This window comes from Perognathus longimembris, chromosome 4, assembly GCF_023159225.1.
Source record: "Perognathus longimembris pacificus isolate PPM17 chromosome 4, ASM2315922v1, whole genome shotgun sequence".
NCBI lineage: Eukaryota > Metazoa > Chordata > Mammalia > Rodentia > Heteromyidae > Perognathus > Perognathus longimembris.
The window spans coordinates 86,314,549-86,340,723 of NC_063164.1; the positions used below are offsets into that span (position 1 = coordinate 86,314,549).

The 26,175-nt window shown below is 40.0% G+C and overlaps 1 protein-coding gene and 1 pseudogene across 4 annotated transcripts in view; both read left to right on the plus strand.

Moving 5' to 3' along the window:
• The window catches only part of Nckap5 (NCK associated protein 5), a 786,161-nt gene that overhangs the window by 712,495 nt on the left and 47,491 nt on the right, over window positions 1–26,175 (plus strand). For 3 of the 4 annotated variants that reach the window (XM_048345601.1, XM_048345603.1, XM_048345604.1), the window contains 3 exons: window positions 12,259–12,360; window positions 16,736–16,924; window positions 22,145–25,935. In XM_048345601.1, the coding sequence (XP_048201558.1) occupies window positions 12,259–12,360; window positions 16,736–16,924; window positions 22,145–25,935 (4,082 nt within the window). The remainder of the gene's footprint in view (window positions 1–12,258; window positions 12,361–16,735; window positions 16,925–22,144; window positions 25,936–26,175) is intronic. The other variant, XM_048345602.1, reaches the window with a different exon arrangement.
• On the plus strand, window positions 20,524–21,169 carry LOC125350755 (annotated as a pseudogene).

Below are 26,175 nucleotides of genomic sequence, written 5' to 3' on the forward strand. Positions count from 1 at the left end.
GTCATTTCTATCTCAGATTCTGTTTTTAACATTTTCTCCTAACATACCTGAAAAAATTACAAAATTGAAATTTAAGTATAGAATGTATTTAGCAAATAATAGAAAAATACAAATCAATCCACTTGACTTGACAAATCCCATGTAATAGCTGCAAACTGCCATTTGCCAAGAAATGAGTTAGTCTAGGGAAAAGTATTTTACAACTAATCCTTTAATGTCTGCTTTACATATTACCCTTCCCACTGTTAATATTGAACAATATTGTAAGCTGGTAATTTTAGCCCCTATATTTCAAATTGCTATTAGGAAACCACATAAATAACAATTTTCAACTGCTTGTTTATAATACCATGAGGCATTTACTTACTATGAGGGAAAGGAAACATGGATTTAAAAAAAAAAACAAACCTAGTTTGGGAAAGAAAAAACACAACTATGGTAAAGCAGTGATGTAGATCACTGCCTCAATAAGGCAAAACCAAGGATTAAGACTGGAACCCTGACAATGTACAACACAGTGCTCATTCTCAAGGTAAAGGAGCCAATGGCTTTCATGGAACATTCAGATAGAAACTACATTAATGGCAGGCACTTGCACAGCTGTTATAGTCGAATGAGATCCCAACAACTTGCCTTAAAGAAACCAGGACATCCAATAGTAAAGTGCTAATGAGTACACATCACAAAAGTTCTTTTCATCAGCTCTGCTCTTCCTTCTCCCATCCCCTGCAGGGAGGTGCCTGTGGAGGTTCTAGTGGCTATGTAATCACCTGAACAGAATTTCATCTCTTCTAATGTTTCCTTTAATAATGTAAGGAGTAGCCCATCTTATAAATTATAAATAATTCTACGTAATATTTTTCCAGCTCTCTGGAACATTAGGAGGGCATTTCTACCCTTCCTTAGAGATGTTTTCTAATATTAAGTGATAATCATTTTAGTTTATTATCATTTCTTTGTAATAAGAAAAGAGCTTGGCCTATGTATGCCTCTCTCTCTCTCTCTCTCTCTCTCTCTCTCTCTCTCTCTGTCTCTGTCTCTATCTCTATCTCTCTCTGTTTTTCTATCTTTATCTGTATCTCTCTATCACTCTTCCACTTCTACATCCTCCTCCTTTTGGTACACCTGGATATTTGTTTCCCTTTTTTAAAAACGAGTTTCAACTAGTTGTACAAAAAATTTGCCATTTTTAACAATTACCAGCATATTTTTAATGGAGACATTAAATTTGGCAATATTTCTAGGGTATTATATGATGTGTTGATACATATAAACATTGTGTACTGTTCAAATCAGAGTAAACCTATATGTCTGCTCAAACACTGATCATTTCTTAATAATGGAATATATTCAAAGTCTCTTAGGTTTCTCCTGTTTTGAAATATGCAGTACAATATCTTAATCTTTTCTCTTTTACTGTGTTTACACCAACTTCTGCACATCCCTTGGGGTCTGGTTTCTTGCTAACTGTCTGCATAACTCATGGGACTCTGGCATTACAGAAACAACACCAGCAGGTCTTTGGGATCAGCACTGCATCTGCAGCCACATGGCTCTCAGGCTTTTTTGCCTCCAGAACTAAATGTTGGTTGTTTATATAGTACAGCTTTTATGATAATTATTATTGTAGCTGAATGGACTCAGGGAGCTCCCTGACTCAAGCAATCATTTTTTTATTCCTAAATCTCAGGTGGGTTGATACTTAGGTTGATACTTTCTGAAGGAAAAAGCCATAAAGGGCACCCTTCTCCCCTGTGGAGACCTCTTGGGGCATTCTGCATCAAGGATTTCTGGCTAGCTTGTCCTTCTGTGAACACCAGATGACAGACTGTGTGTATTCCTCATACGCCCCCCCCCCCCCATCCCCCAGTGTTAAAACCTGGTTAAGACAACAATGGCTTGAAATGCTACAGGGACAGTCCTGAAGCTGTATTCAGCTCCAGCCCTTGACCCAGAAAATTATTTAATCCCCCCTTGCTTGTTTTTCTCACACTTTGAAGTATGAATAAGAATAAACCTATGTACTTAGCACAGTACCTGACATATAGTGAGCTAAATATTTGCTATTGTTCAGCTTGATTTTAGCTTAGTCAAGATTTTAGTCAACACTGAACTTCCTTAGGAAGAATGTAGACATCAAAGAAGAAAACAGTGATGTCAATAATACCAATCATAATGTCAACACTAATGATAATAAAATACTAACAGGAGATGTATTTTTAATAAATAATTAAGTACATCATGTTGGAGTCTAGCAAGCAAAGATATATTGTAATTAAAGGTGGCTTTTTTTCTTTTAAATTTTATCTAGTCCACTTCATTGTCTAATACATTTATATTGTTGTTTTAGTAAATTGTCTATGACAGACCATCATTAGCCAAATTTAATTGAGTAGAATTAAAAGCATGAATTCTGCAGTCAGACTGCTTGAGGAGCCAAATAATATTTATGTAACCTTAAGTGATTAGCTCTCCATCTCAGTTTCTTCATCTGTAACATAAGGATGATAATACCAGTCTTTATTGTGGATCTTGATGAAATTTCAAAAAATGATATATGTGAAACACATACTTAGTGCTAAAAAGAGCTCAATAAAAGTACATAGCTATTATTGTTGAGGTTATTATTATTATTTCTTTCCCAATTATCTGCCGCTGAAGGAGAGTCTAGGTGGGTGAATCACCATGATAACGTAGTTCATCTGATGGGATTGGCTCTGGGTTGTAGTACTTAGGGAGAAGCAAGAATAGACAGCCAGACTTGCCTTACAAAAGCCAATGAAACCAGGCACTGGTGGCTGATGTCTGTAATCCTAGCTAGTCAGGAAGCTGAGATCCGGAAGTGGTGTTATGGCTTAAGTGATTGAGTGCTAGCCTTGGGCTAAAGAGCTCAGGGACAGTGCCCAAGCCCAGAGTTCAAGCCCCTCAACCAACAACAACAACCAAAAAAAAAAAAATAGAAAGCCAATGAAAACCAGGAGTCCATGACTTATTCCTACAATCCTAGCTACTCAGAAGGCTGAGATGGGAAGATAATGGTTAAAAGTCAGCCTAGGCAAGAAAGCCCATAAGACCTTTAACTGGAAATAACCAATAGAAGTCCATCAGAGAGCACTATCCTTGAACAAAGAAAGCTCTGGGACAGTGCCCAGGCCCTAGGTTCAATCCCAGGACTGGCACACACACACACACACACACACACACACACACACACACACGCCAAGGAGAGTATTAATTTCTTTCCTTCTGGGAAAGCACACAGAATGTTGTGGGAAACATGTGGACCTAGAAGATAGCACAAGTGGAGACCCTGCTGGCTATCCTGTTTCCTGGAATATGCATAGTTTGTAACTTTGGATATCTTCCTCAGCTGCTATCATCTTTACTTCCTCCCTAAAGTTTAATATAGCAGTCTCTTCCACAAATTCATCTGAAGATTCATGAGATATGCTCAGGAAAAGGAGCTTCACACCATCTTTCTTTCCCCCACAGAGCAAGAAATAATTGTTTTTTTCCCATTTCTTCCTAATAAATGGTACATTAAACTCCACTGACTCTCGGTACAGTTTCCAATAGGGCTAGGGACAAGAAAAAAGTCAACTGTGTTTTCATTCCCTTCTAATTTCTTTAGTTCAGTGAAATCAAAAGGAAAATTTGCTCCCCAGAATGTGAAAAGCAAAAAGCTTCAGAAAGTTAGGACATTTCAAAATTAGAACTTGATTAAAAATGTAAAAAAGCAGTGTAGATAATTTTACAAAACAGCAGGGGCGATGGGAAAGCATTTATTAAAGAACCTGTTAAAGTAATTAGTGATAAAAATGGAAATTTCAGGCACTTCTGTATCTCTTAGATCCCAGAATAGGCTCAGGCTGTGCTGAATCACTTCCTCCCTTGGGTTGAAGTCATAGAAATAGACAAAAGGGGGTTTGGAAGTCTTGGGACCTGCAAGCAAGCCTGAGCCACTCTAAGATGGGCTATCTGCCCACAGGTTTGATTGACCTACTGAGGAAGTCCTAAGCCTGTGTCTGGTTTCTCTATATTCTGTTATTTTCCTGATAATACTGCATTTGGAGTATTCCTGATTCTTTCTTACTTTTGGTAAAATATATACTAAAAGATTTAGAGACGTCTTTCAGAAAGCAGAGTTCCTCTTCTTCCAATAGTTATTGCACGAAATATTATCTGCTACATATTTCATGGAGCTTTTTAACACATTGATTCAACCTCTGCCAAGTCTGAAGTTGTTTCTTTTTTCCCTCTAATCTATTCCTTTTGGTGAAAGGAAAAGGAAAATACTTCCATATTACTCTTACTCGTCATGATCTCTACCTGAAGATTTCTTCCACTCTTTCCTTCCTCTGTGTGATTGGGCTCCTCATAAGCTCTACTTATGAGCTTTGGGAAGTCTGTCATAGCTTACAAGTCAGGATTCTGTACACAGTAGATAATTCATAAATGCTTTCTCATTCCATTCATTCTAGTGGGGTCTCCCGAGGGAAAGTATGCTGTCTTTATCTTCATCTCTCCCCCCACTGGTCCTCACCCTGAGGGTCTTCAGAACATTGCTAATGGAATTGTGGCAGATAGGATGAGTATGAGATGCTGTAGTCATCAATCTGCTGCAGAGACCCAAATAAACTTCCTAGTCACCAAACTAAATGCTACTCCCTTAGGCAACGATTGGTTGTCATGGGAGCCAGGACCCTTGAAGAATGTTTTGAATATAGCTGTGGAATAATTGTTTTTAAAAGCATCTTTTAACCTTGGATCCCAGACATAGAGAATAACACGTAGTCATGCCATTTTTCTAAGGTGCCATATGAAGTGAGACAGAATACACCAAGGGTTGGATACCCAAAGCAAATTAAGAAGTTGTCAGAGAAAATAATTGTAGCAAGGACTGCTATGGATGACAATGTAGTTACAAAATTTCAGACTCTGAAGTGAGAAAAACCACAATGGATTAATTTTTTCCATCTTTTAGAAGAACATTTGAAAGGTACACGCTTTGCATACCATCAGCAAAATGGCTCAATGCAGATATTGTGTTTTATCTTTGGATTCCCAAATGGAAACAATGGCATGATTAATTAAACACCCTCATTTATCCAAAAAGGATTTTGTCCTCAGCTCAAATTTTTGTGAATTCAAGAAATGACCATATAATACTCAGTTATGTAATATACAGTCATGTAATATTCAGTTTTACAATAAATTCTTAATAGGTTAGAATGGAACCTGTGAAATGCAAACCCAGGGATCTACCCTGGTTGTTCATAATAGGTTTTGGAAGAGTTGATAAAAAGTCACATTTCTAAAAACGTAATGAGTAAGACAAAACTTTGGAAGGTTTTAGAGGAGGGAAGATTATTTGATTAGCAAAGCTTATATAGAAAATTATGTTCATCAGACTGAGCTATTTTGAGTAATTTCCTTGAACTTACTTTTAACCATTCTTATGCATACCCATGAAAATTGCCTTATTACTCAACAGAAGGAACAAAGTTTTTCTACCTTATGTCTGATTCAGAACCATATTTAAAACACTTCTCTTAATCATATACCACATCTACCACAGCTGCTTCCTACTCCTGTAATAGAATATAGGATATCAAAAGAAGTTAGTAATATCAAAAGATGCTCAGAGAATTTCCAAGGGACTCCCTCCAAGTCTGCCCCTCTTGCAGTGGGATTAAAAGGAATAAAGCACCAGGTTGGCTGAGAGCTAGCCTAGTACTGAGTTGAAGGAACAGGAGGGGCTCTGAGAATCTTCTGGAAGCTGAAAATTAGGATGGTTCTTCAAAGTAGAAACAGACTAATTTGAAATCAAAACTATAGATTAAAAAAAGTAGTAAGTTCTTCACTTGAGAAATCAGCCCTGGATCTAGACCACAGATGTGATTTCAAACAATGCCTAGTCAAAGGAAGCAACTGTTAAGATGGAAGAGAGCAGCAGAGCTCAGCAAAACAAGACAGTAAGCAGGAGTGACCAGGGACAATTACTGGCCCACTCACTTGTGAGTATGCACTGTACTAGAAATTCCTCCAACAACTCTAAATCTCCTACACTGAACTTCTATGAACAGAAAAATACTTTACAGGGAATAGAACATACTGATAACCTAATTCAGGGAAGTGATGGGGGAAATATGATTAACACTAGATCATACAGGAGTAACAAGAATTACCTTTCAAATAAAACTGGAAATAAAGAAATGTGGGCATCAAACCTATCCCCACCAACTGAGACATTTTTTCCACAAGAAGATAAAAAGTAACTCTGATGAATATGAAACAGGACTGAGAATTTTAGACAGAGTATGGACCGAGATTAACTAAATCAGAGTATTGAACGAGATCTGATTAAAAACATGTGTTCCCATCCCCACTCTGTTGTCAAACCTAAGGTGTTCATGCTGGTGGAGTCCATGAATCAGACCCAGGCCGTATTTATTCTCATAACTTTTCTTTTGTACAATTATCTGTCTTTAAATAAAGGAGAGAATAATGATATGCATGCTTATGATGTTAGATTAATTCAGGAAAACGAGAAGGGAGTCATGGTTAAAGGATCCCTTTGGTCCTTTCTTCTTGATTTCTGAAGCTGAGAAAATAGCTTCTGAAATCTTGATATGGAAAAATTCACATTCTTTACCATTTCCATACTTTAAGAAGTACAATAGGAAAATACAAAAGCTGCTCATCATCTGATTTTACTTGGTATGTTTGAGCAAGATTTCCTATACTCTTCTAATTTCTTACATAATGATCTGGTTGTTTGTTGTTGTTGTTGTTGTTGTTTTTGTTGTTTTTGTTTCTTTGGCCAGTCCTGAGGCTTGGACTCACAGCCTGAGCACTGTCCTTGGCTTCTTTTTACTCAAGGCTAGCACTCTACCACTTGAGCCACAGCACCACTTCTGGCTATTTTCTATATATGTGGTGCTGAGGAATCCAACCTAGGGCTTCATGTATACGAGGCAAGCACTCTTGCAACTAGGCCATATTCCCATCTGTTGTTGTTTTTTAACATCACTTTGTACCATTAACAAAGTTTCCATGTCTCCCTGGTCCTAGCAATTGCTGCCTTAATGTGACAATACTAGCACATACTGAGGCAAAACATAAGAGGCAGAATCTATTAAATGCAGCAGCCTTCGCTGAGCACTAGGGAAGAGCAGCATGGCGAATAAGGGGAGAAAAATAATGGAAAACTCTAGCCTATAGCTCCAAAAGGTCAGAGCTCACCTAAGTCTCCATTCTCCATTGTCCTCATTGACTGACCAGCTGTGCAATTAGTCACTGCCACTCTGAAGGAACTGCTCCAGCTGCATCAGACCAGAAAAAGGACAACCAGTCCTTGGCATAGACTGTGAGAAGGATGTTTACAATTGAATGACTGGGAACTAGTTAACGCTGCCCACCCCAGATAATGCTGCCCCCATGTGTGGGTGGCTTGGCTACCAGCTGACTTGATGTTACAAAGTCTTTGAAGCTGTACTTGGTATTCTTCATTGGTATGAAGGCTGCATCTCGACTACAGGTTGAGATATACTTTAACTTTCCAAGCAAGTTCTCATCCCTTTTCCCCCACAGGATTTAGCATTATTTCCATGAAACTGAAACATAGCTATAATTTTTGCATGCATAAATGAGTACACACATACACATATAGGCATACTTATTTATGTCCACATATTTATACATAAAATGCACATATGCATTGAGAGGCTACTCTGTATGCTTCAGAATGCCTATCTCAGAGCAGGGCAATACCATGCAGGTCAATGTTTGCTATGGCAACAAATAAATCCCACATGAATTAGCCTTAAACTCAGTAGCTAAGTAGAATTTCATTTGTTCCTCATGTAAAGTCCAAAGGAAGTATTTTGCATCCCAGAGTAGCTCTCTCACAGTTGGAGATTCAAGAATACAAATTGGCTGGGAGCTGGGGATATGGCCTAGTGGCAAGAGTGCCTGCCTCGGATACACGAGGCCCTAGGTTCGATTCCCCAGCACCACATATACGGAAAACGGCCAGAAGCGGCGCTGTGGCTCAAGTGGCAGAGTGCTAGCCTTGAGCGGGAAGAAGCCAGGGACAGTGCTCAGGCCCTGAGTCCAAGGCCCAGGACTGGCGCAAAAAAAAAAAAAAAGAATACAAATTGGTTTCATCTGGGTGTATCTACTTTTGACAAGATTACCATGCTGAGTTGACTAAATACATCAAGCAGTGGAAGGAAAAGGATGTAGATAACCATTGGGATGTTCCTTGGCTACATGTGAAGGGCTGTTCCCATTCCATGGTCCATGTGACATGGCCACCTCTACATGCAGAGGAAGACAGGAATTAAGGTCTAGCAGGTGCCCAGGAAGAAGGGAGCCATTTCATGATATCCAGCCCTCCCCCAGACACAGAGCCAAAACAGCAATGTAGTGATTAGCCTGCCTTTTTTTTGTGGAACTGATCATTTGTAGGAAAGTACAAGTATCAAGTACTATTATAAGAAAGATCCCAATTCAGTGATGCTGCTCTTAAGACAACAGGTCCATATGAAGAGATAATGTAAACCATCATGGCAGTGGATCTACATTGGATTGCCAAAGATGAGTAACCTTCAGATAAAATTCTACTGTAGTCACAAATAATGAGCAGGGTTTTGTTAGATTGACAGGAACATGGGGAAGTATAGTATAGAAAGATAGGTAAAAGTAAGTAAGGACAAGGGGTGTACTCTTTTTTTATTTTGTACCATTCCTGGGGCTTGAACTTAGGGCCTAGGCACTATCCCCAAGCTTCTTTTGCTCAAGGCTAGCGCTCTACCACTTGAGCCATAGTGTCACTTCCGGCCTTTTCTAGGAAGTTTATTGGAGATAAGAGTCTCAAGGACATTACTGCCCAGGCTAGCATTGAAGCACAATCCTCAGATCTCAGCCTCCTGAGTAGTTAGGATTACAGCTCTGAGCTACTAGTGCCTGGCTAAGAGGAGTGAGACAATGAAACTAGTCTGGAAAGAAGAGTCAATGAGACTGTCACATGAAAGGAATTATTTAAACATAAGTATCTCACTTGTCTAGCCAGAGATGTCTGAGACTAACAGTTTATTTCTAAGACCAGCCAAGTCATATCTCAGCTTATGAGCTCATGTAGCAGATGATGCAAGGTCAGTTCCAAACTTTTTCTGAGTGGTCTTGCTACCATTCACACTGAAAACAAAATTCTTAGGATTTGTGGGTTAAGTAATTGAAATTTAAAGTTTTTCATGTAAGAGATTTTATATAGATGGACTCTACCAGTAAGTGTAAACTCTAGTTCATAGGTACGGAACTGCTTCCCTCTTCACAAGGTAGACTCCTCTGAAAGGATTATGTGATTCTGGTTTGCTATCTGTCTGACAATGACTTTAGTGGAATTTCCCATGTACAAATTCTACTTACTTTTCACCGAAGTCAGAAGTAAGCACAGATGCCATCACAGTAAATGTCTGAAAAGCAATCTGGTGTGTACATAGATTTTTGTGGATGTCTATGAGAACATATTTTTACATATGAATGTGAAATTATAAGGCTTTTGGACAAAGTCACACATCTGTGGACTTGAGTGCTTCTGTGGTTATCTAAGGGGATATTTTTGGTAAAAAAGGTATTTGCCTGCCCTTTTCTTACCTATATCCTTACCTGTAACCTTAATAGATTTTCTTTTTCTCTCATTTTTTGTTTGTTTCACACCTATGAAAATAGTACTGCAGGGGCTGGGGATATGGCCTAGTGGCAAGAGAGCTTGCCTCGTATACTTGAAGCCCTGGGTTCGATTCCCCAGCACCACATATACAGAAAATGGCCAGAAGTGGCGCTGTGACTCAAGTGGCAGAGTGCTAGCCTTGAGCAAAGAGAAGCCAGGGACGGTGCTCAGGCCCTGAGTCCAAGGCCCTGGACTGGTAAAAAAAGAAAAAAGAAAAAAAAACGAAAATAGTATTGCAAATGATTTTACCTTATGATCTACAGAACTACCTCCCACTAACCTAAATCATGGCATCATCTTGGTATCAGGCTGTATAGATGAACATTGTCTCTTCTTACTGCTTCAGGTGGCAATGCCTTTCCCTACCTGTGATTGGATCCATCTTTTCGTAGTAGATGAAGGGTCTAAAACTGATAGATCTTGTAAATCTTGTACCTTAAACAGGACTGAAATTCAGGTCTCCTGACCCCCTTGTCCCAGATCCTGCTGTCTTCTACACAGACCTTACCTATCTTAAGTAAGAGAACTGAGTAATTGGGTAAAAACTGGTAAAAATAGAACACCATTTAGAAAGGTAGGATTTTGCACACACATATTCATGCAGTAAGCACAAGAGTGACATCATATCTGAGAAGAAATGGCAAAGTACAATCATGAACTGAATAAAAAGTCAGATATCTAATCTATAAAGGACTCTTCTCCCAAATCACATGACATACCACTCAAAACCATCATTTCTTTTGTTGAATGTCATTTCCCATAACTACTTCTACTGTTTGCATACTGATAAATGTATTCTTAAGTCTTAAAATTATAATTCTTTTGGCACTCTCTCAAACTTTAAAGCCTATAGATATAGTTGATCAAAAGATTTTTTCTTTATAGTCTGCACCAAGCATTAACAGGGTGCTCAGTATACAAAACTATGAGAAGTCTTGAAAATTAAAATATGAAAAAAGTTCTATCTTTCCCTCAGGAGACTCAAATTCCATAGTGATCTTGAAATAGAGATTATAAAAATTGTCCAGAGAAAAACACCATTCTGTTCTAGTTACCTACTGGGATCATAACTATCTTGGAGAAAGTAGAATTTAAGCTAGTAGGCAGTTAGTTGACTTTGGATTTATTCTGTCCTCCACAAACACATGCACTAAGAGAAGAAAGGGTACAAGTATGAGACAAATGATGATATGAAGCTCCAGGAATAAAGAGAAGTCAACTACCTAAACCAGAAAAACCCCAGAGGAAGATAAAAAAAAATGCCAAATCAGAAGGATGAGGGGCGCACTGTGAGACAATGAAACTAGTCTGCATAGAAGAGAGAATGAGACTGTCACTATCAAAGGATCACAGCCTGCCCCCTTCAGTAGGTACTAAGGACATGTTTGTTGAGAAACTAACTAACCAACTGTGTGTGGCTTACTCCAGCTCAACCTAAAGGGATATGAAAAGAAGGAATGTGATTCATTTTAGTGGAACTGACAAGATTGGTTCACCTAATGGAACAAAATGACAAGTGAGGTCACCCTTGCAATCTAAGGTGATTCAACATCCCTTGATGGCAGAGACTCTAAAGTATTTCTAGGATCCACATCATTAAGTAGAAAGTCCTTTCCAAGATAGGAAAAAAATATAGGAAAACTTCTCAGAGATTGTAGTATGCTTAGTCACATTATTTACTTACTTAATTGGATTTTCTAATGTCTCAATTCTTAAAAGTTGCAACCAAGATAAAACTATGGTACAATTTTTTTAATGTCACAAACACTACCCATAAATCTCAGGTTTTTATTGTATTTGCAATTAAACAAATCAAATTTAATGTCCAGAGAAGAGTCTTTGTAATTAGTATAAAGATTAATATAGTGAAATGTCCCTGGCTTAGCAGGCCTCGCAAGAAAAACTGAAATAAAGAATTCAGTATAAAATCAAATAAATATTAATGTGTAAAATCCTCAGAGTCCCCAGATCCCTGATGTAATTATTTTCTATTCACATTAATTGTTCCTAACAGATGATGCTAATGACTTTGAGTTAAAATGTGTCCAAGGGAAAATTTTACAAGATCCAAGCTGTATAGAAATAAGGTCACTTTTATAATTATTTGCTCAGATTTTTAACAACTGCTCAATATCATGAGGTCAATTTGGTGACATATTTTTTAATGAGAATATAAAAAATTAATTTTTATACTAGCCCATAAGTGTATTAGAGTATTTGTGCTTTCCTCTCCCAACTACTACTTATTTTTCCTGCTACTTACTTTCTCAAGAAGATGGATAGTCATCAAACATGCAATTATTATTTATAGAATGTAATTTGTTTTGATATGCATATATGTATATATATACATACATACAGGTGTGTGTGTGTGAGTGTGTGTGTGTGTGTGTGTGTATCTTTATTTGTAAGATGTGTTTTGTGACCTGGAAATGTGAACTCTTTTAAGAGGTTTAACTGTCCAAAGCCAGATTTTTGAAACAAAGTATCTCTATTTGATATTTCTGCTTGGTTTTCACTAGAAACTTCACTCGCGCATCTTAGATCTTTCATCTGGAGATATACTTTCAGAGGTGGAAAGAAACCCAAGTCTGACCCTGTCTGGACCTGATGCTGAGCAGCACGTGAGTTTCCCTGTTGTCTTTGGGGTACTTTCTCCATCAAGTATGATGTCACAATAGAACCATAGAATGCATCCTTGAAGTATTGTCAGGCAGAGAGAAAGACCGTTCTTTCTTGTGTTCTCTGAAATTCAATAACATGTCCCCCAGTTGATATAGTAAGCAGAAAGTGTCACTGTTGGCAGAAATGTCATAAATCTTGGCTTTGTCCCCAAGATACCTTTTTAGGTATTGATTACATCTCAGCAGCTCTGAGAAATGGTCAAGGAGCTTTTTATTAAAGCCCATGTCCCATATTATTCATACTACTTTCATGATATATTATGTATGAACTTTTAAAAATTCACGAGCTCTGCATTTTTCCCCTTTAGCTAGGGTTATCTTTGTGCTTATTTGACAAAACTTTGACCAGTATGGCTTTTAACTCTCATTGACATAGAGTAACTTGAAAAGAACACACATCCACATAAGTACATAAGGAAAAATGCTAGGTTTAAAATAATGCAATGTAAATGTAAAAAATGATATCAGCATTTGTAGATAGCTGAGTTTTTAATTTCGTTGTTGAATTTTGTCATTTTAGGTAGAATATTCTCTATTCAAAATAAATATTATCATGTCAAGTTGGAATGAGTTTTGAGGGGAATGGTGTCACATAAAAACCCAGTCGCATCTAACCTAACCTATAATATGCTGTACACATGAGAAATCTTTTAAGTGTAAAATGTTTACTAAATTCTTGGCTTTATTTTTTTTCTCTCTCTCGTGTATGTATATATTTTTAACTAAAATTATAGCTTTTTAGTTGAACTTCTAATAGCAAGGATGTTAAAATACATGAATCATTTGAATTAATACTTCAAAATACACAATGAGAAGTATACACTTGGGATAAAATAACCAACCTGTGTTTTGCCAATTAAATCAATACGTGATAGTGTGGCAATGGAATCCCATACCAACTTTGTAACAATTAAGCAGTTTAGTAGTAACTGTAATCTATTTCTGTTGACATCTGGGTGCATTGTGATTTGTGGAGTTCTGCATGTCTCTGGGACTTCTGTTCACCATCAGGGTCATTACATGGCATTAGTTGTCATTACTGCATTATGGCTAGGACACAGAGCTATCATCAGAATGTTGTATTGGCTGGTTGATCCTAGGTAGGAGAGGAAACCCTTGATGCCTTAGATTTCCCACTTACATGTAGGTTAGCAATATGCTTCTCTATTTCACAATTTGTGTAGCACAGTGCCTGCTACCACCATTGGAACAATGAAATCTCTGTTGCTTTAGTCCTTTTCTCTTCTGTTTTAATAAGCACCCCATGTCACAGCCACAGAAACCCATGGCACATGTGAAAATGCTATCTGAGGCGGTTACCTCTCACCAGAAGCTCCCACTGGCAATCCCTGGGGGCAAAGGGCACCCACTTTGGGGTGCATTCATTTCCACATAGTTATTTCATCACTTATGTTCAAGGCATCAGATACCGACAGGGCTATAAAACAGGATCTTTAAAGGGAACTTCGATGTTTGGGTCTAGTTGAAGAGCTAAGACTTGTCTGTACTTGTATGTGTGTACACATGCATATATGTGTTATCAGAGGCTGTGCAGGCTTCACAGTTATCTTTTGTAATGAGTGCTTTCATTACATCCATTTGCAAAGAATGAAACTGAGGCACAGATAGACTAAGTAATTTTTCCCAAGCTCAGCAGTCTGCAGAGTGAAAGCCCCAGGTTTCAAACCTTCTAAATGGCCTTGGAGTTCAAGTGCTTAACCACAGACACTTATTCTCTAGAGTAGATTATCTCTAACGTGATAATCGCATGCTGATGAGAGAATGTGTCTGGAAAAAAAGAGGGAGAGATCACAGCCATGCTGTCAGAGATTCTATCCTGGGAAACATTTTAAATTCAAACATCAAAGAGTCCACACAAGAGATGGCCTGCCCTGTGTGATAGCTTCTCCTATAGGCTTGCTGCTTACAACAATGACCACACACCAGTAGCATCAAAGCACTTGCACATTTACACTTTTACACATCGTTTAGATCTTATCACTGGATCTAAATCTGGATTTTAGCTTGATTACTTGATGACCCACGTGCACCTTAAATAAAGCATATCTCAGAGGACACCTCTCTGCCCTATTGTTCCTCATTGACATGCTTTCACCACCTCCCTAAAGTTCCCTTCCTCACAACCAAGTACTCAAAGTCAAGGCTAAGAGAGAGCCAAGAGTTGCTTCTCCAATCAGCCCATCTTCTATGCTCTAGATTCCTGACATCTTAATCCAGCTTCTGTGGGAGGTACACACGTGGGTGATGACTGAGAAAGAGAGTTTATGTCTCAAGAAGCATGAGAAGTGAGCTGAAAAAGCATAGTTTTAGCAGCCAGAGAGGGAAGGGATGGGGGGTGCAGCAAAGAGAATCACACGTTAAGTGTCAGTTCCCTGGGAGAAGGCAGAGTAAGGACAGTTACTGGAAACTGAGCAGAATATGGAATGTAGTTGAACATGTTTAACTCTGGGTCATGTGGTATGACTCAGATAATGTATCTCCCTGGAGAATAGACCCACCAAAAAGAGCAGAGGCAGCCCTAAATAAAAACACCAGCTGATTACTCACACCACAAATTAGGAGAGAACAGAGAAAGGGGGATGGAGACATTAGAAGGCACACAAGTAGAGGGGAGTCTAGCATAGTACTTCTGCTGAAAGTTTGTTCAGGGTGCCTTCCACTATGTTTGCAGTAACCAAGTCTTAAATGCAAGGGATTCCTGCAAGATAGAACCACTAGCTCTAGGCATCTGTTGTGATACCAATATGAACTCTCTTTAATTAAGTGACACCTAGCAATATGCAAAGGCTTATTGCTGAAAACTGGATTTTAAGATATGTTTCTTCTTTCATTGATAGAGCCAAATTTTAGGAGTAGTAAAAATAGCATAGTAAAAATTCTTGGCATTTTTAGATTACTTAAAAATATGGCTGTGTAGTAAAAATAAAGTATTAATAGCCAGCAGTTAAAATCATTAAGCATTATGGATATTGATTACCAAGCAAATTAAACATCATGTCAGGGTTTAATAGTTACCACAAGTACTCTCATATAGTCTTTACTTTCCATCCCCAAGCTGGTGTTTTAGTCACCGTCAGTTGGAATTGCATTTGGAAAACAGCGATAAGTACTCAGGTACTAAAGGCACCCATAAAGTGTCAATAAATTGCATAAGTAAGAGGCTTTGTTGCTCTGTAAGTGACACAAAGACAGATGGCTCCTCAATGAAGAGATTCTGAGACAATGCTTTATATAGATAGGTGGCTGGAATTAGATGGTAATAGAGAGATTCTATTCCCAGAGGTTGAGATGCTAAATTAATTTAGCCTGTCCAGTTTGTAGAGCTTCATCTGTTACATGAGAGGCCTATAATGTGGCTGTCAAAATTTACTTGGATATTTACCACGTTATCTGTCACCCAACCCTTATACAGACCCACCAGAATTCTCAAAGCCTGAACCTTCTTCAAGGGATCCAGGAATGTTACATTTGGACAGCCAACTGCGTCCCCAAAATCATATTATCTTTTGAGATGGTGACCTCCTGATAACCTAGCCTCATGTTTGCTGTGCGTGGTTTCTTATAAGGGGCACAGATAGGATGTGTAGATTTGATGAGTGTGCATTTGAGCTAGAATAATACCATCAGAGCCAGAAGGCTGCAGGAAAGCATTGAGGCCCTGTAGAAGTTAATGTTTTCTTTGCTCAAGATTGTGTATTTGGTGATTGTATGTAGCCAGATCTAGACTGGCCATCTCATATTTATGACCTTGAACACTATAGCTTTGGATGCTGTTCTATCTTCTTCCATTTGTAGCATTTAAGCAATATTTTTGTTTGTTTGCAGTGGCATGGAGATTGAACCTAGGACCTCCCACATGCTAGTCAACACTCCAACACTCAGCTACACTTCCATATCTTGACTTGTGTTTTGATGTTGGTCTGATTCTCTAACCATTGTGACTTGATAAAATGTGAAACCAATATTAGGATACTTTTGCCTAATAATGGTGATAGCTTGTAATAACTAAACATCTACTATAGGCCAGAAACTGTGATATGACACACCTGCTTTCACACCTAGAACTTTGTGTACTCTTGCAATGACCCTGTAATGTAAGCAGTATTGTTAGTATTCATTTCTGAAAAGAAAATGTAGCTAGTAATTTCCCTGTAGCCCCACAGAAGCAGAGCCAAGATTAGAACCTTTAGACTCTAGATTCCACCTGTGCTTTTAACCATTCAATATGTAGCTCTGTTGGCATTTTCTCTTTCCTATCTTTCTGTTTACAGTTCAGATTGTGTCTCTCTTTTAGGACCACCAAGTGAATGCAAAACCAGGAACCACTGTCTTGAAGTGCCCTGGCTTGGGTGTCATCATCCCTGGTCCTCTGTGTATGGGACACAGCTGCAGCAGCAGCGAACTGTCCCTTTCAAGCACCTGCAGCGAGTACTCCAGTGGCTCATCCTATACATGGCATGATGGGAAGAACCTCAGAAAGAGGGTAAGGCCCCCTTGCCTTATAGTTCAGTGTGAGGGGACCAGAAAAGAGCCATCTTCAGGTAGAGTTTGATCCTGGAGGTTGAAGGAAGAAGGAGAACTAAGAATCAAAAATTGAATCCTACTAATAATTAGTGCTAGGGGTTCATAAAACATGATTTGACTATATATTAGAGGCCACCATGACACAGAGAGAAAATACTGTGTTAGATCATAGAGACATGGCTTCCAAAGATGGTCCTATTTCTACTCAAGTACCTGGAAATCATCTCCAGGCTTGTGCATAACTACTCCCCATGCAAACAACTCTCTTCTGCACCTTGGGCTCACACAGCTGAAGACTTTTCATACACTGAACAAATTTCTTTGCACAATGGTGCAAGCCAAGTATTTCAAAAAAACCATTTGTCAGTCCCACAAAGTTAAAGCAAAGCAGACGACATGAGAATTGGAAACCCCAAATCAGAATACTTGGAAGTCATTTTTCTACCAGTTGGATAAATTGAGTTTATGTTTTCAGCAATGTAGGAACCAGGAAAATTCCATAACTCCCATAATATATTGGTGAGGGAGTAGTTTTGTCACTCACTGAACAAGAACTTCAAAAAAAAAAGATTTGAAGCTTTCATTTAGAGCATATTCCCTTGGACTCAGACCTCTAATGCAAAATAGAGAGCCTGCTGCATTATCAAAAATTGCTTCCTCTGAGGAGTTGTTCAGAGCTCTGAATAATGATTCCCAGGGATCTGGCTTATACCACACTGAGATGGTTGGAAAAGTTTACTTGCTCTGTCTTTGAATGTTGCAGAACCCACAGCCCTTTCCCTTATCTGCTCATTTCCTTCTCTTATATCTTCCTCTCTTCTCTCAACCTTCTTACTTCCTTTGTAAATTTTAGCTGAAATTCTCCCAGCTATAGAAGTGTGATGATATGAGGAAGTTTCAACTCTGAAAGGTGGGAACAAAAGTTTCTTACGACATTGTGCACACTCAGGTGGGCATCCTGACATGGCTATGGAGTCCTTGTAAACCTGGTATGTCTCAGTGTGCAGTTCTGCTTCTCAGTGACCCAGCAAGCCAGATTCAGACTAGCAAGGCATTTTACACATTATACAAATAATTTCCACACTATTTACCTGGAACCAAGGTGTTCCCTTAGTATGAACTTCTGTGATAAGCTCAAATAATATGATAGTGAATGGAACTACAGAATTACCTTGAATAATAATAATAACATAGTGATAATAAATGTATGACCCAGAGCTCTTTAAGTTCACAGTATTTTTTGAAATATTGTTTACTATAGAACAGAAAGGAAGCCTTCATGAAATTCACTACCCTGCTCTCTACATGGAGAAATTTGGCTCCAGTTAATGAATTGCTGCCATATAGCTTTGTAGAAATATTAGCTTGTTTAATCTCATGATCAGTTATTGGATAGGTTCTCCTGTTCTCCCCATTTTACACATGAAGCATTTAGAATGCTAAAAGTTAATTAACAAGCTCAAGAATTCAAAGGTAGTATGCGACAGAATCAAGTCATTTCCACAAACTTTACTCTTTAAAGATTCTTTCATCTTGGACTCAGTGAGTGCAGGTTAGAAAGGAGTTGTGCCATTTTTTGAAGTGATCTTGTTCCCATTAAGACCAATAATTATATATGCATATATAGGTGTGTACACATATATACATATATGTACATGCATATGTGTATCGGCAATCTTGAGCCAAACATCCAGCTCTCTAAAGCAACTCTCTTCCAACATTGTGCCCACAAAGAACACAGTAGCTTAGGAGAAATGTCTAAACCTTTCACAGTTTATTAAATGCCATAACCTCCTGTGGAAAGCTGATGGAGGAATATTGCTGATCTCACTGGGAGGTTTGTTGCTGCTAAACAACACACAGTATGTGCTCTGGAAGGGTATAAAGAAGGTGGGTGGGCAAAGGCTGAGCAGCCTTCTGTGGGTTAAACAAGTCTGCCCCTTCCAATAGCATACAAACCACTTTTACTTTGCTTCTCCTCTTTATTGTCAAGATGACATCAGGATCATGGAAATCCTTAGTCTGTAGTAGTCTTTTCTCTGGTCAATTGATAATAACCAGATCCACCAATATAATTGATTCTGATTTCCAAAGGAGTTTTAATGGTGCAGACAAAGAGGATGGAAGGAGTCACATCGACAAATAGCATCTATCCCCTGTAACTCTTACACTGAATTTTCCAGAGAATATAAGTGATATAACTTTAAAACAAATGAACCTGTGTGTGCTGTTGATAACAAGAATACCTTAGATGTTAGTGAATTTTCCCAGCTTATTATAAAACCTAGATTCCAGTGGAAGTTTCCCATACTTTAAACTCCCTTCATTTGAGCATGTGGTTAGCATTTGCAGTTGGCTGGGGTAGCTAAGATTGGTATCGAGTGTTGATGCCAGACTTTCCCTAAAGTTATTTGCCAGTAAATATATAACATTAAAAAATTAGGGTAAGTTTTCATATCTTTTCATTTCCCCAACTTTTGCCTTGTTATTTATACTGAAAACTTCACTGAAGAAACAATGCCTAGGGATCCATGGTCTCTGTTAGGATGTGGAAGCAAGCACACAGACAGGAGACAGAAAGCTAAGCCTGATTTGGCAGGATGGCGATTAGGAGTGCAGACACCAGATTTCAACTGCCCAAGTTCACATTCCCTCCAGCCCTTTTTGAACTAAGCCAAAAATTGACAGTGATGGTGTAGAAAGTGTTAGGGAAACCAGAGTACAAATGTTTCTTTCAGGTTTTCTATTTCTGCCATCTTCTCCAGATCAGGCTTGCTGAATTTCAGGATTATCTACAGTAAAATGGGAAAGATAATGTCTCCCTGAGGTGATCTGATAATGCAGGAAAAGTGCTGTGTAAATGGATGATACACATCACGTGCTCAGTAGCCATCTGTTCCCTCTTGGTCATTCCTTTTCTTGTTGCCAAAGGAATGAGAAATTTAAGTGTGTGGAAGATAGTCTCTTGCCTGCATTATTTCTCATATACTTTTTGAAAGCTGAGGCTACCATTTGAAAAGGAAGGGAAGGACACTGGTCTTTGTAGAAGAATAAGTACCCTACGGTTCTAACAGCAAATGGCCAGCTGTTATATGTCAGTATATATGTACAAGCACACACATGTAAATAACAATTTCAGAAAATGTTCTTAGACATTCATGAAGCCACAGAACCATAAATATGTTAGAATGGGAAGGATATAAAGATATGGACCACCTGGGCACTTGTACTCGCACCTCTAATCTTAGCTACTCAGGAGGCTAAGATTTGTGGATCAAAGCCAGTTTAAGCAGTCAAATCCAAGAGACTAATCTCCAGTTAACAAGAAAAAATCCAGAAGTGCAAGTGTGGCTCTGGAAAAAGCCAAATAAGAGTCCAAGGCCCTGAATTCAATACTGGCCCAAATGTACACATGCACACACACAGACACACACACAGACACACACACACACACACACACACACACAAATAAAACACACACTCACACCAAAAAGAATGGATTAAAACATTCTTGCTGGTTGGTGGCGCTCTGGTCCGTGAGGCGGCCAGCTCGGCCCGGCGTGTTTGGGGTCCCGCATGGCGTCGGCCCCATCGGGGCTCGGGGCCCGCCCCCAGCTGCAGTTTCTGCGGCTGGTGGGGCAGCTCAAGAGAGTCCCACGGACCGGTTGGGTATACAAAAATGTGAAAAATTCAGAGAGTGTATCGGATCACATGTACCGGATGGCAATTATGGCTATGGTCACCAAAGATAACCACCTTAACAAAGATAGGAAGCTATGAAACAGATAACCCAGCTTCTACCAGAGGACCTCAGAAAGGAGCTCTATGAACTTTGGGAAGAGTATGAGACCCAGTCTAGTGCAGAAGCTAGATTTGTAAAGCAGCTGGATCAGTGTGAGATGATCCTTCAGGCATTTGAATATGAAGACCTTGAGAAGAAACCCGGATGGCTCCAAGAGTTCTATGATTCCACAGCAGGAAAATTCAGTCACCCTGAGATAGTCCAGCTTGTTTCAGAACTTGAGACAGAAAGAAATGCGAACATAGCTGAGGCCACCAACAAGCCTTTCTTATGAGTGCTACATTTCTGTAATGTTTTATTTCTGTTTCATGTCTTTTTTTTTGCTATTGTTGGTCTGCTGATTTCTCCAGATATGAGTGTTTATTTTCAGTTGGCACAGAACAGGAAGTCATATGAAATACGATGGATGAAGACTAGAGAGGATATTTCCTTTTTTTTAAGAACTAAATAAATATTAAATATCTTGGGAAAAAAAAAAACATTCTTGCTGGCTCTGCCATCTCTGCCTTTCATTGATCCTCTATAGTGAGGTCCTATTGTCTTTGGACCATTCCCTAATTACACCTGAACATATCTCCCTGACCATTCCATTTCTTCAACCAGGAAATCATTTTCTCATTGTTATCCTGAGGGGAATTTTTGAGTCTTTCAAGCACTAGGTCATTTTGTTTTTACCTTTTTGATCACGGTACTTATTTTATTTTTATTGTCAAGATGGTATAGAGAGGGGTTATAGTTATGTACGTAAGGTAGTGAGTACATTTCTTGTCATACTTGTTACCTACTCCCTCATTTTTCTTCCACCATCCTTCCTCCCAGTTCCCCCCACCCCAAGTTGTACAGTTGGTTTACAACAAATTGTCTTTTTAAGTATTGCTGTTGCATTGGTCAAGCACTAGATAATTTTTAAAATGGCTTTCCCATTTACCTTTCATAGCTTTTCCAAACAGACTTGTGAATCTCTGGAATGCCTGCCTTATGTGTACTTCTCATGTGCTCCCTTAGTGAAAAGATTTTTGTGGCGAAGTTCCCTTCTTTCTGCTGGGTGTTCTGGTTCTTGAAAGCAAAGTATTCACCACCTACTTATTTATTTTACTGTGATACTTAGCACAGAACCTGACAAAAATCAATGCTTATCACATACTTAACACTGCATACTTAACATTGCATACTTATTCATTAATTACACAAATTAAGTGTACTAGTAGGCTTTTCCTTTTGTATATTTGTAATCTGCATGGTGTGGTCATTGCTTTTTAAGTCATATTAGTTGAACAAGGGATTTCATTACAATATTTCCATGTATGCATATAATGTCTCTTGATTAAATGTATCCTCTTGGTTCAATAATTTCTGATATCTGCTTTTCTTTCTTAGCAATCATCACAGAACTGGGATAAAAGATTGAGTATTGATTCTTCACTCCCAAGTGGCTTTGCTAGTCCTGCAGGTGAACTACCTCCAACCCATATCAAAGAAAGCCACATTTTGGAAGGATTAAGGAAGTTACAGAAACGGAAAGTGTTACTTGAACCTCCATCTGTGATCACCAAATGGGGTTATAAAGATTGTATGAACTCAAATGAAGGAATATATTCTCCAGGAATTAAGAGCAGTAGCCTCAAGGACTATCCTCCATGCAATCCAGTTGGCAAGAGGAACCCTTGCAAGGAGCCCCAAAGGACATTTACCTATGATACAGATTCTCACGAGGATGCCGACGATGACTCCTCTTCCTTAGCACTGCTGCAAACACTTCCACACCAAGGCTGCAGCCTTCACAGCAAGAAGTTAACCCACAGTGTTTCTGACAGCCTGTTTGACTTGGAGCCACATGAAAAACACTTTCCAGAAGCTTCAGCCTCAGTCTACCCCAGGGAAAGACCTGAAAGACTGGCTCATTGTGCTAGCCACTGTCTTTTGGAAAGGAAGCTGCACGCAGGTGTGCAGCTGCCTTGGGTGCAGAGGGAGAGGAATCCATACAGGCAAGGCCATGACCACATGACAGTCAATCTCCAGCTTTCAGACACCGATGACAATGAACCCCAGGATGAGCTGCACATAGAGAGCAGTGATGAGAGAAGCCCTTCAGACCTGTCACTGACTGTTGACACCGACAAGTCCATGGAGAACCTGGACACCCTTGTGGGATTTGGAAAATCTGAACTTGGGTCTCCTGATGAGGAGGAAAAGCAAGTACTCAACCAGTTGGAGATGAGGCCAAGGACATTTAGTTTCATTAAGCAGCAAAGGGTCATGAAAAGGACTTCTTCAGAGGAATGTGTTACTGTGATATTTGATGCAGAAAATGGTGAGCCTGTTGAATTCAGCTCACACCAGACTGGAGTTGTCACTGTCACCCAGGATGAAATTTCTATCAACACAGCCCCTGGTGAATCCAAGGAAGAACACACTGAACGCTTATCTCAGGGAATTGTTCATTTGCAGCCAGGAGCGGCTGAGAGAGATTATCCCTTCTTGAGGAGACCTGAGGAGGAAACAGAGAGAAACATTCCAAAAGTTGAAGTAGTCAATGCTCCTGTAGTGCCTATGGACTCTTTCCATCCCAGGACAGTCACTCCAAGTACCACTCAACAGAAACTGACCAGTCCAATATATAATATGTCATACCAGAGCAATTCTAGGTCTTTGGCACCCAAAGGTATCTGTCAGAAGCAAAGTCAGACAAAAATCCATGCCAGGGGCAAGTCTTCACCTCAGAAATCAAGAATTATAGAGTCTGAAGCCTCCACACTTGTCCCTTCCTCTAGCCCAGTGAGTCTTGAGAAACCATCAGGCTTTCCTCCAGGAAAGCTCTCAAGATTCATGAAGACAGAGAGCCCAGGACCCCTCTGTGGTATAAAAGCAGATTCACACATTCCAAAACATACCGCCCACCCTTCTCATAGCTCCAAAATACCAAGCAAGAGGGAGTGGGTCTACTGCCCTAAGAGGCAGCCCCCAGGGTCACAATCAAGGCCCCTCATTGAATCTGAAGACAATGGAGAACCCCCCACAAGGGATAAACACAGTGACTCTGGGTCAGAGGCTGGAATGAACCCTAACTCCCTACCTTCCCCTCCAGAGAGATCAGTCTCCCTGTTACTCAAGCCCAGTCATGAGAGTTGGCCATCACACTTGTCTGCCAAGTCTGAAACCAAGGTCCCTAATGACACAGCAAAGACAGGATTTAGCTCTCCACTCCTGAAAGGATCCTCCGCTCCTGTCATTTCTTCTAGTCACACCATGACAGAAGCACCAAGGAAGAAATCACCTTCCATAGCCTTTAAAAAGCCTATTTCCACTCAGCCCCTGTCCTCCACAGAAGCCATGTTCCACACCAGATGTCCTGCTCATGCACCCTCCGATTCATTTGCCATGATGGCTACAGAGGTCCATCCAAAGGTCTCTCCAAAAAGAATCACCCCCCAAACCTCTCTTCACCAAATACCTGGGACCATACACAGAAACACAGAGCTCCAGACACCCAAAACTTCTTCTTCAACTCATGAGCCTCTGGAGATATCATCTTCTAAAAGTGCTTCTCCAGGAAGAAAAGGACAGTTGGTTGACAGTTCCCCGACATGCCCCAAGTCTTCCTACTCAGGGGATAATGAGTCACCATCATCTCAGGTTAACAGTTCCTCCTTTTGCTCCTCGCCTCCCTCTTCTTCTTCCAAAAGCCATATCACCCCACATGGTTGTCAGAACACTCATGATAAAGGACTGAAAACTCGCCTCCCAGTAGGACTCAAAGTTCTCATGAAGTCTCCCCAGTTGCTCAGGAAAAGCTCCACAGTACCAGGGAAGCAAGAAAAGGACAGTTTAAATGAGGCCTCGAAAAGCTCTGTGGCCACCAGCAAGTCTAAGCCCAAGGACTGCAGGAGTCCCACAAACCTGGAGACCTCAGGTGGTGAAAGACACACAGCCATGCTGGGTTTACCAGGGCCGGACAGTGCAGCTGAAGGGCTGCTCCTAGAAACAGCTCAGCAAGAGTCATTGGACGGTAGCATCCTTGTTGCTGAAGGGAGAGACAGAGTAGAAAACAGACCAGTGAAAAGATCTCTCTCTTCAAGCAAACCTCACCTAAAGCCAGCTTTAGGCATGAATGGGGCCAAAGCCCGGAGCCAGAGCTTCAGTGCACACTCAGGAGACAAACCTTCCACACCCCCCATGGAAGGGCCCGGCAAAATCCGGACTCAGATTATTACCAACACTGCGGACAGGGGCAACTCTCTCACCCGGCAGAGCACCTCCACAGAAGGCTCTCCCAACAAGAGCCCTTCTGCTCCCACACATGAGAACCTCTCTGGCTCTGGAAGGTCCCCTAAGCACCCTTTCTCCAGGCAGGCCTCTCTGGGGAACACAGGCAGTTCAAGCAGCCAGCATGGAAGCCCCAGCAAGTTGCCTTTGAGGATTCACTCAAGGAGTGAAGGGCTCCTTGCACTGCGTGGAACAGAAGAACAGCAGGCCTGTGTTCACCGACAAAGTCCCCAGGTGGCTGTACCTGAGGAGCAAAGCAGTGAGAACTGCCGGTGTCCACCCACCACAACAGACTGCCCTGGAGCCCTGCAAGCCCTAGGGAGGACACAGTATCCAAACCATTCAGAATCAAGCAGGATGGACAAGTTAGAAACTTCTGGAAGGCATCCAGGTGCCTCTACAATTGGAACTGGTGCTGCGAGCCCAGAGGCCCCCCTCTCACCCACAATCGAAGAAAAAGTCATGTTGTGCATTCAGGAAAATGTGGAAAAGGGCCAAGTGCAAACAAAGCCCACATCTGTGGAAGCCAAACCAAAGGCCGGGCCTTCTTTTGCTAGCTGGTTTGGGTTTCGCAAGAGTAGACTTCCAGCTCTCAGTAGCAGGAAAATGGATGTTTCCAAAACCAAAATAGAGAAGAAAGATACAAAAGGCTTAGGGTTTGGAAACAAACAACTAAAATCAGAGAGAAAAAAAGAGAGAAAGAAGCCTGAACTCCAATGTGAGTCAGAAAATGAACTTAACAGAGACACCAAGTCAGCAGAGAGTCCGGACAACGGTTTCCAAAGCAAGAAGAACCTGAAAATATCTCAAGTCATTTACAACCCAGTGAAGTTTGAACAGAGAAATAGCCCCAGCCCTGTTCCAGGTGCAACAAAAGATACCTTCATGACGGAACTTTTGAACAGGTAACTCTTTGGAATGGAGGGTGGAAATGTGGAGTGGTTTGCTTCCTACAGGTTAAATGCCAGCCAAGCATGATTTCCACATAAGCAGAATTGCAGATTTTTAATACATTAGCTAGAATTTAAACAATGAAATAAAATTTAGCAATAAAATGATAATTTAGTCCATGTTACTTAGTTAACCAAACCAATGGTCTTTGAAATTAAAGAATGGTAAGTTTTATCAGGGTTGATAGAATTTCA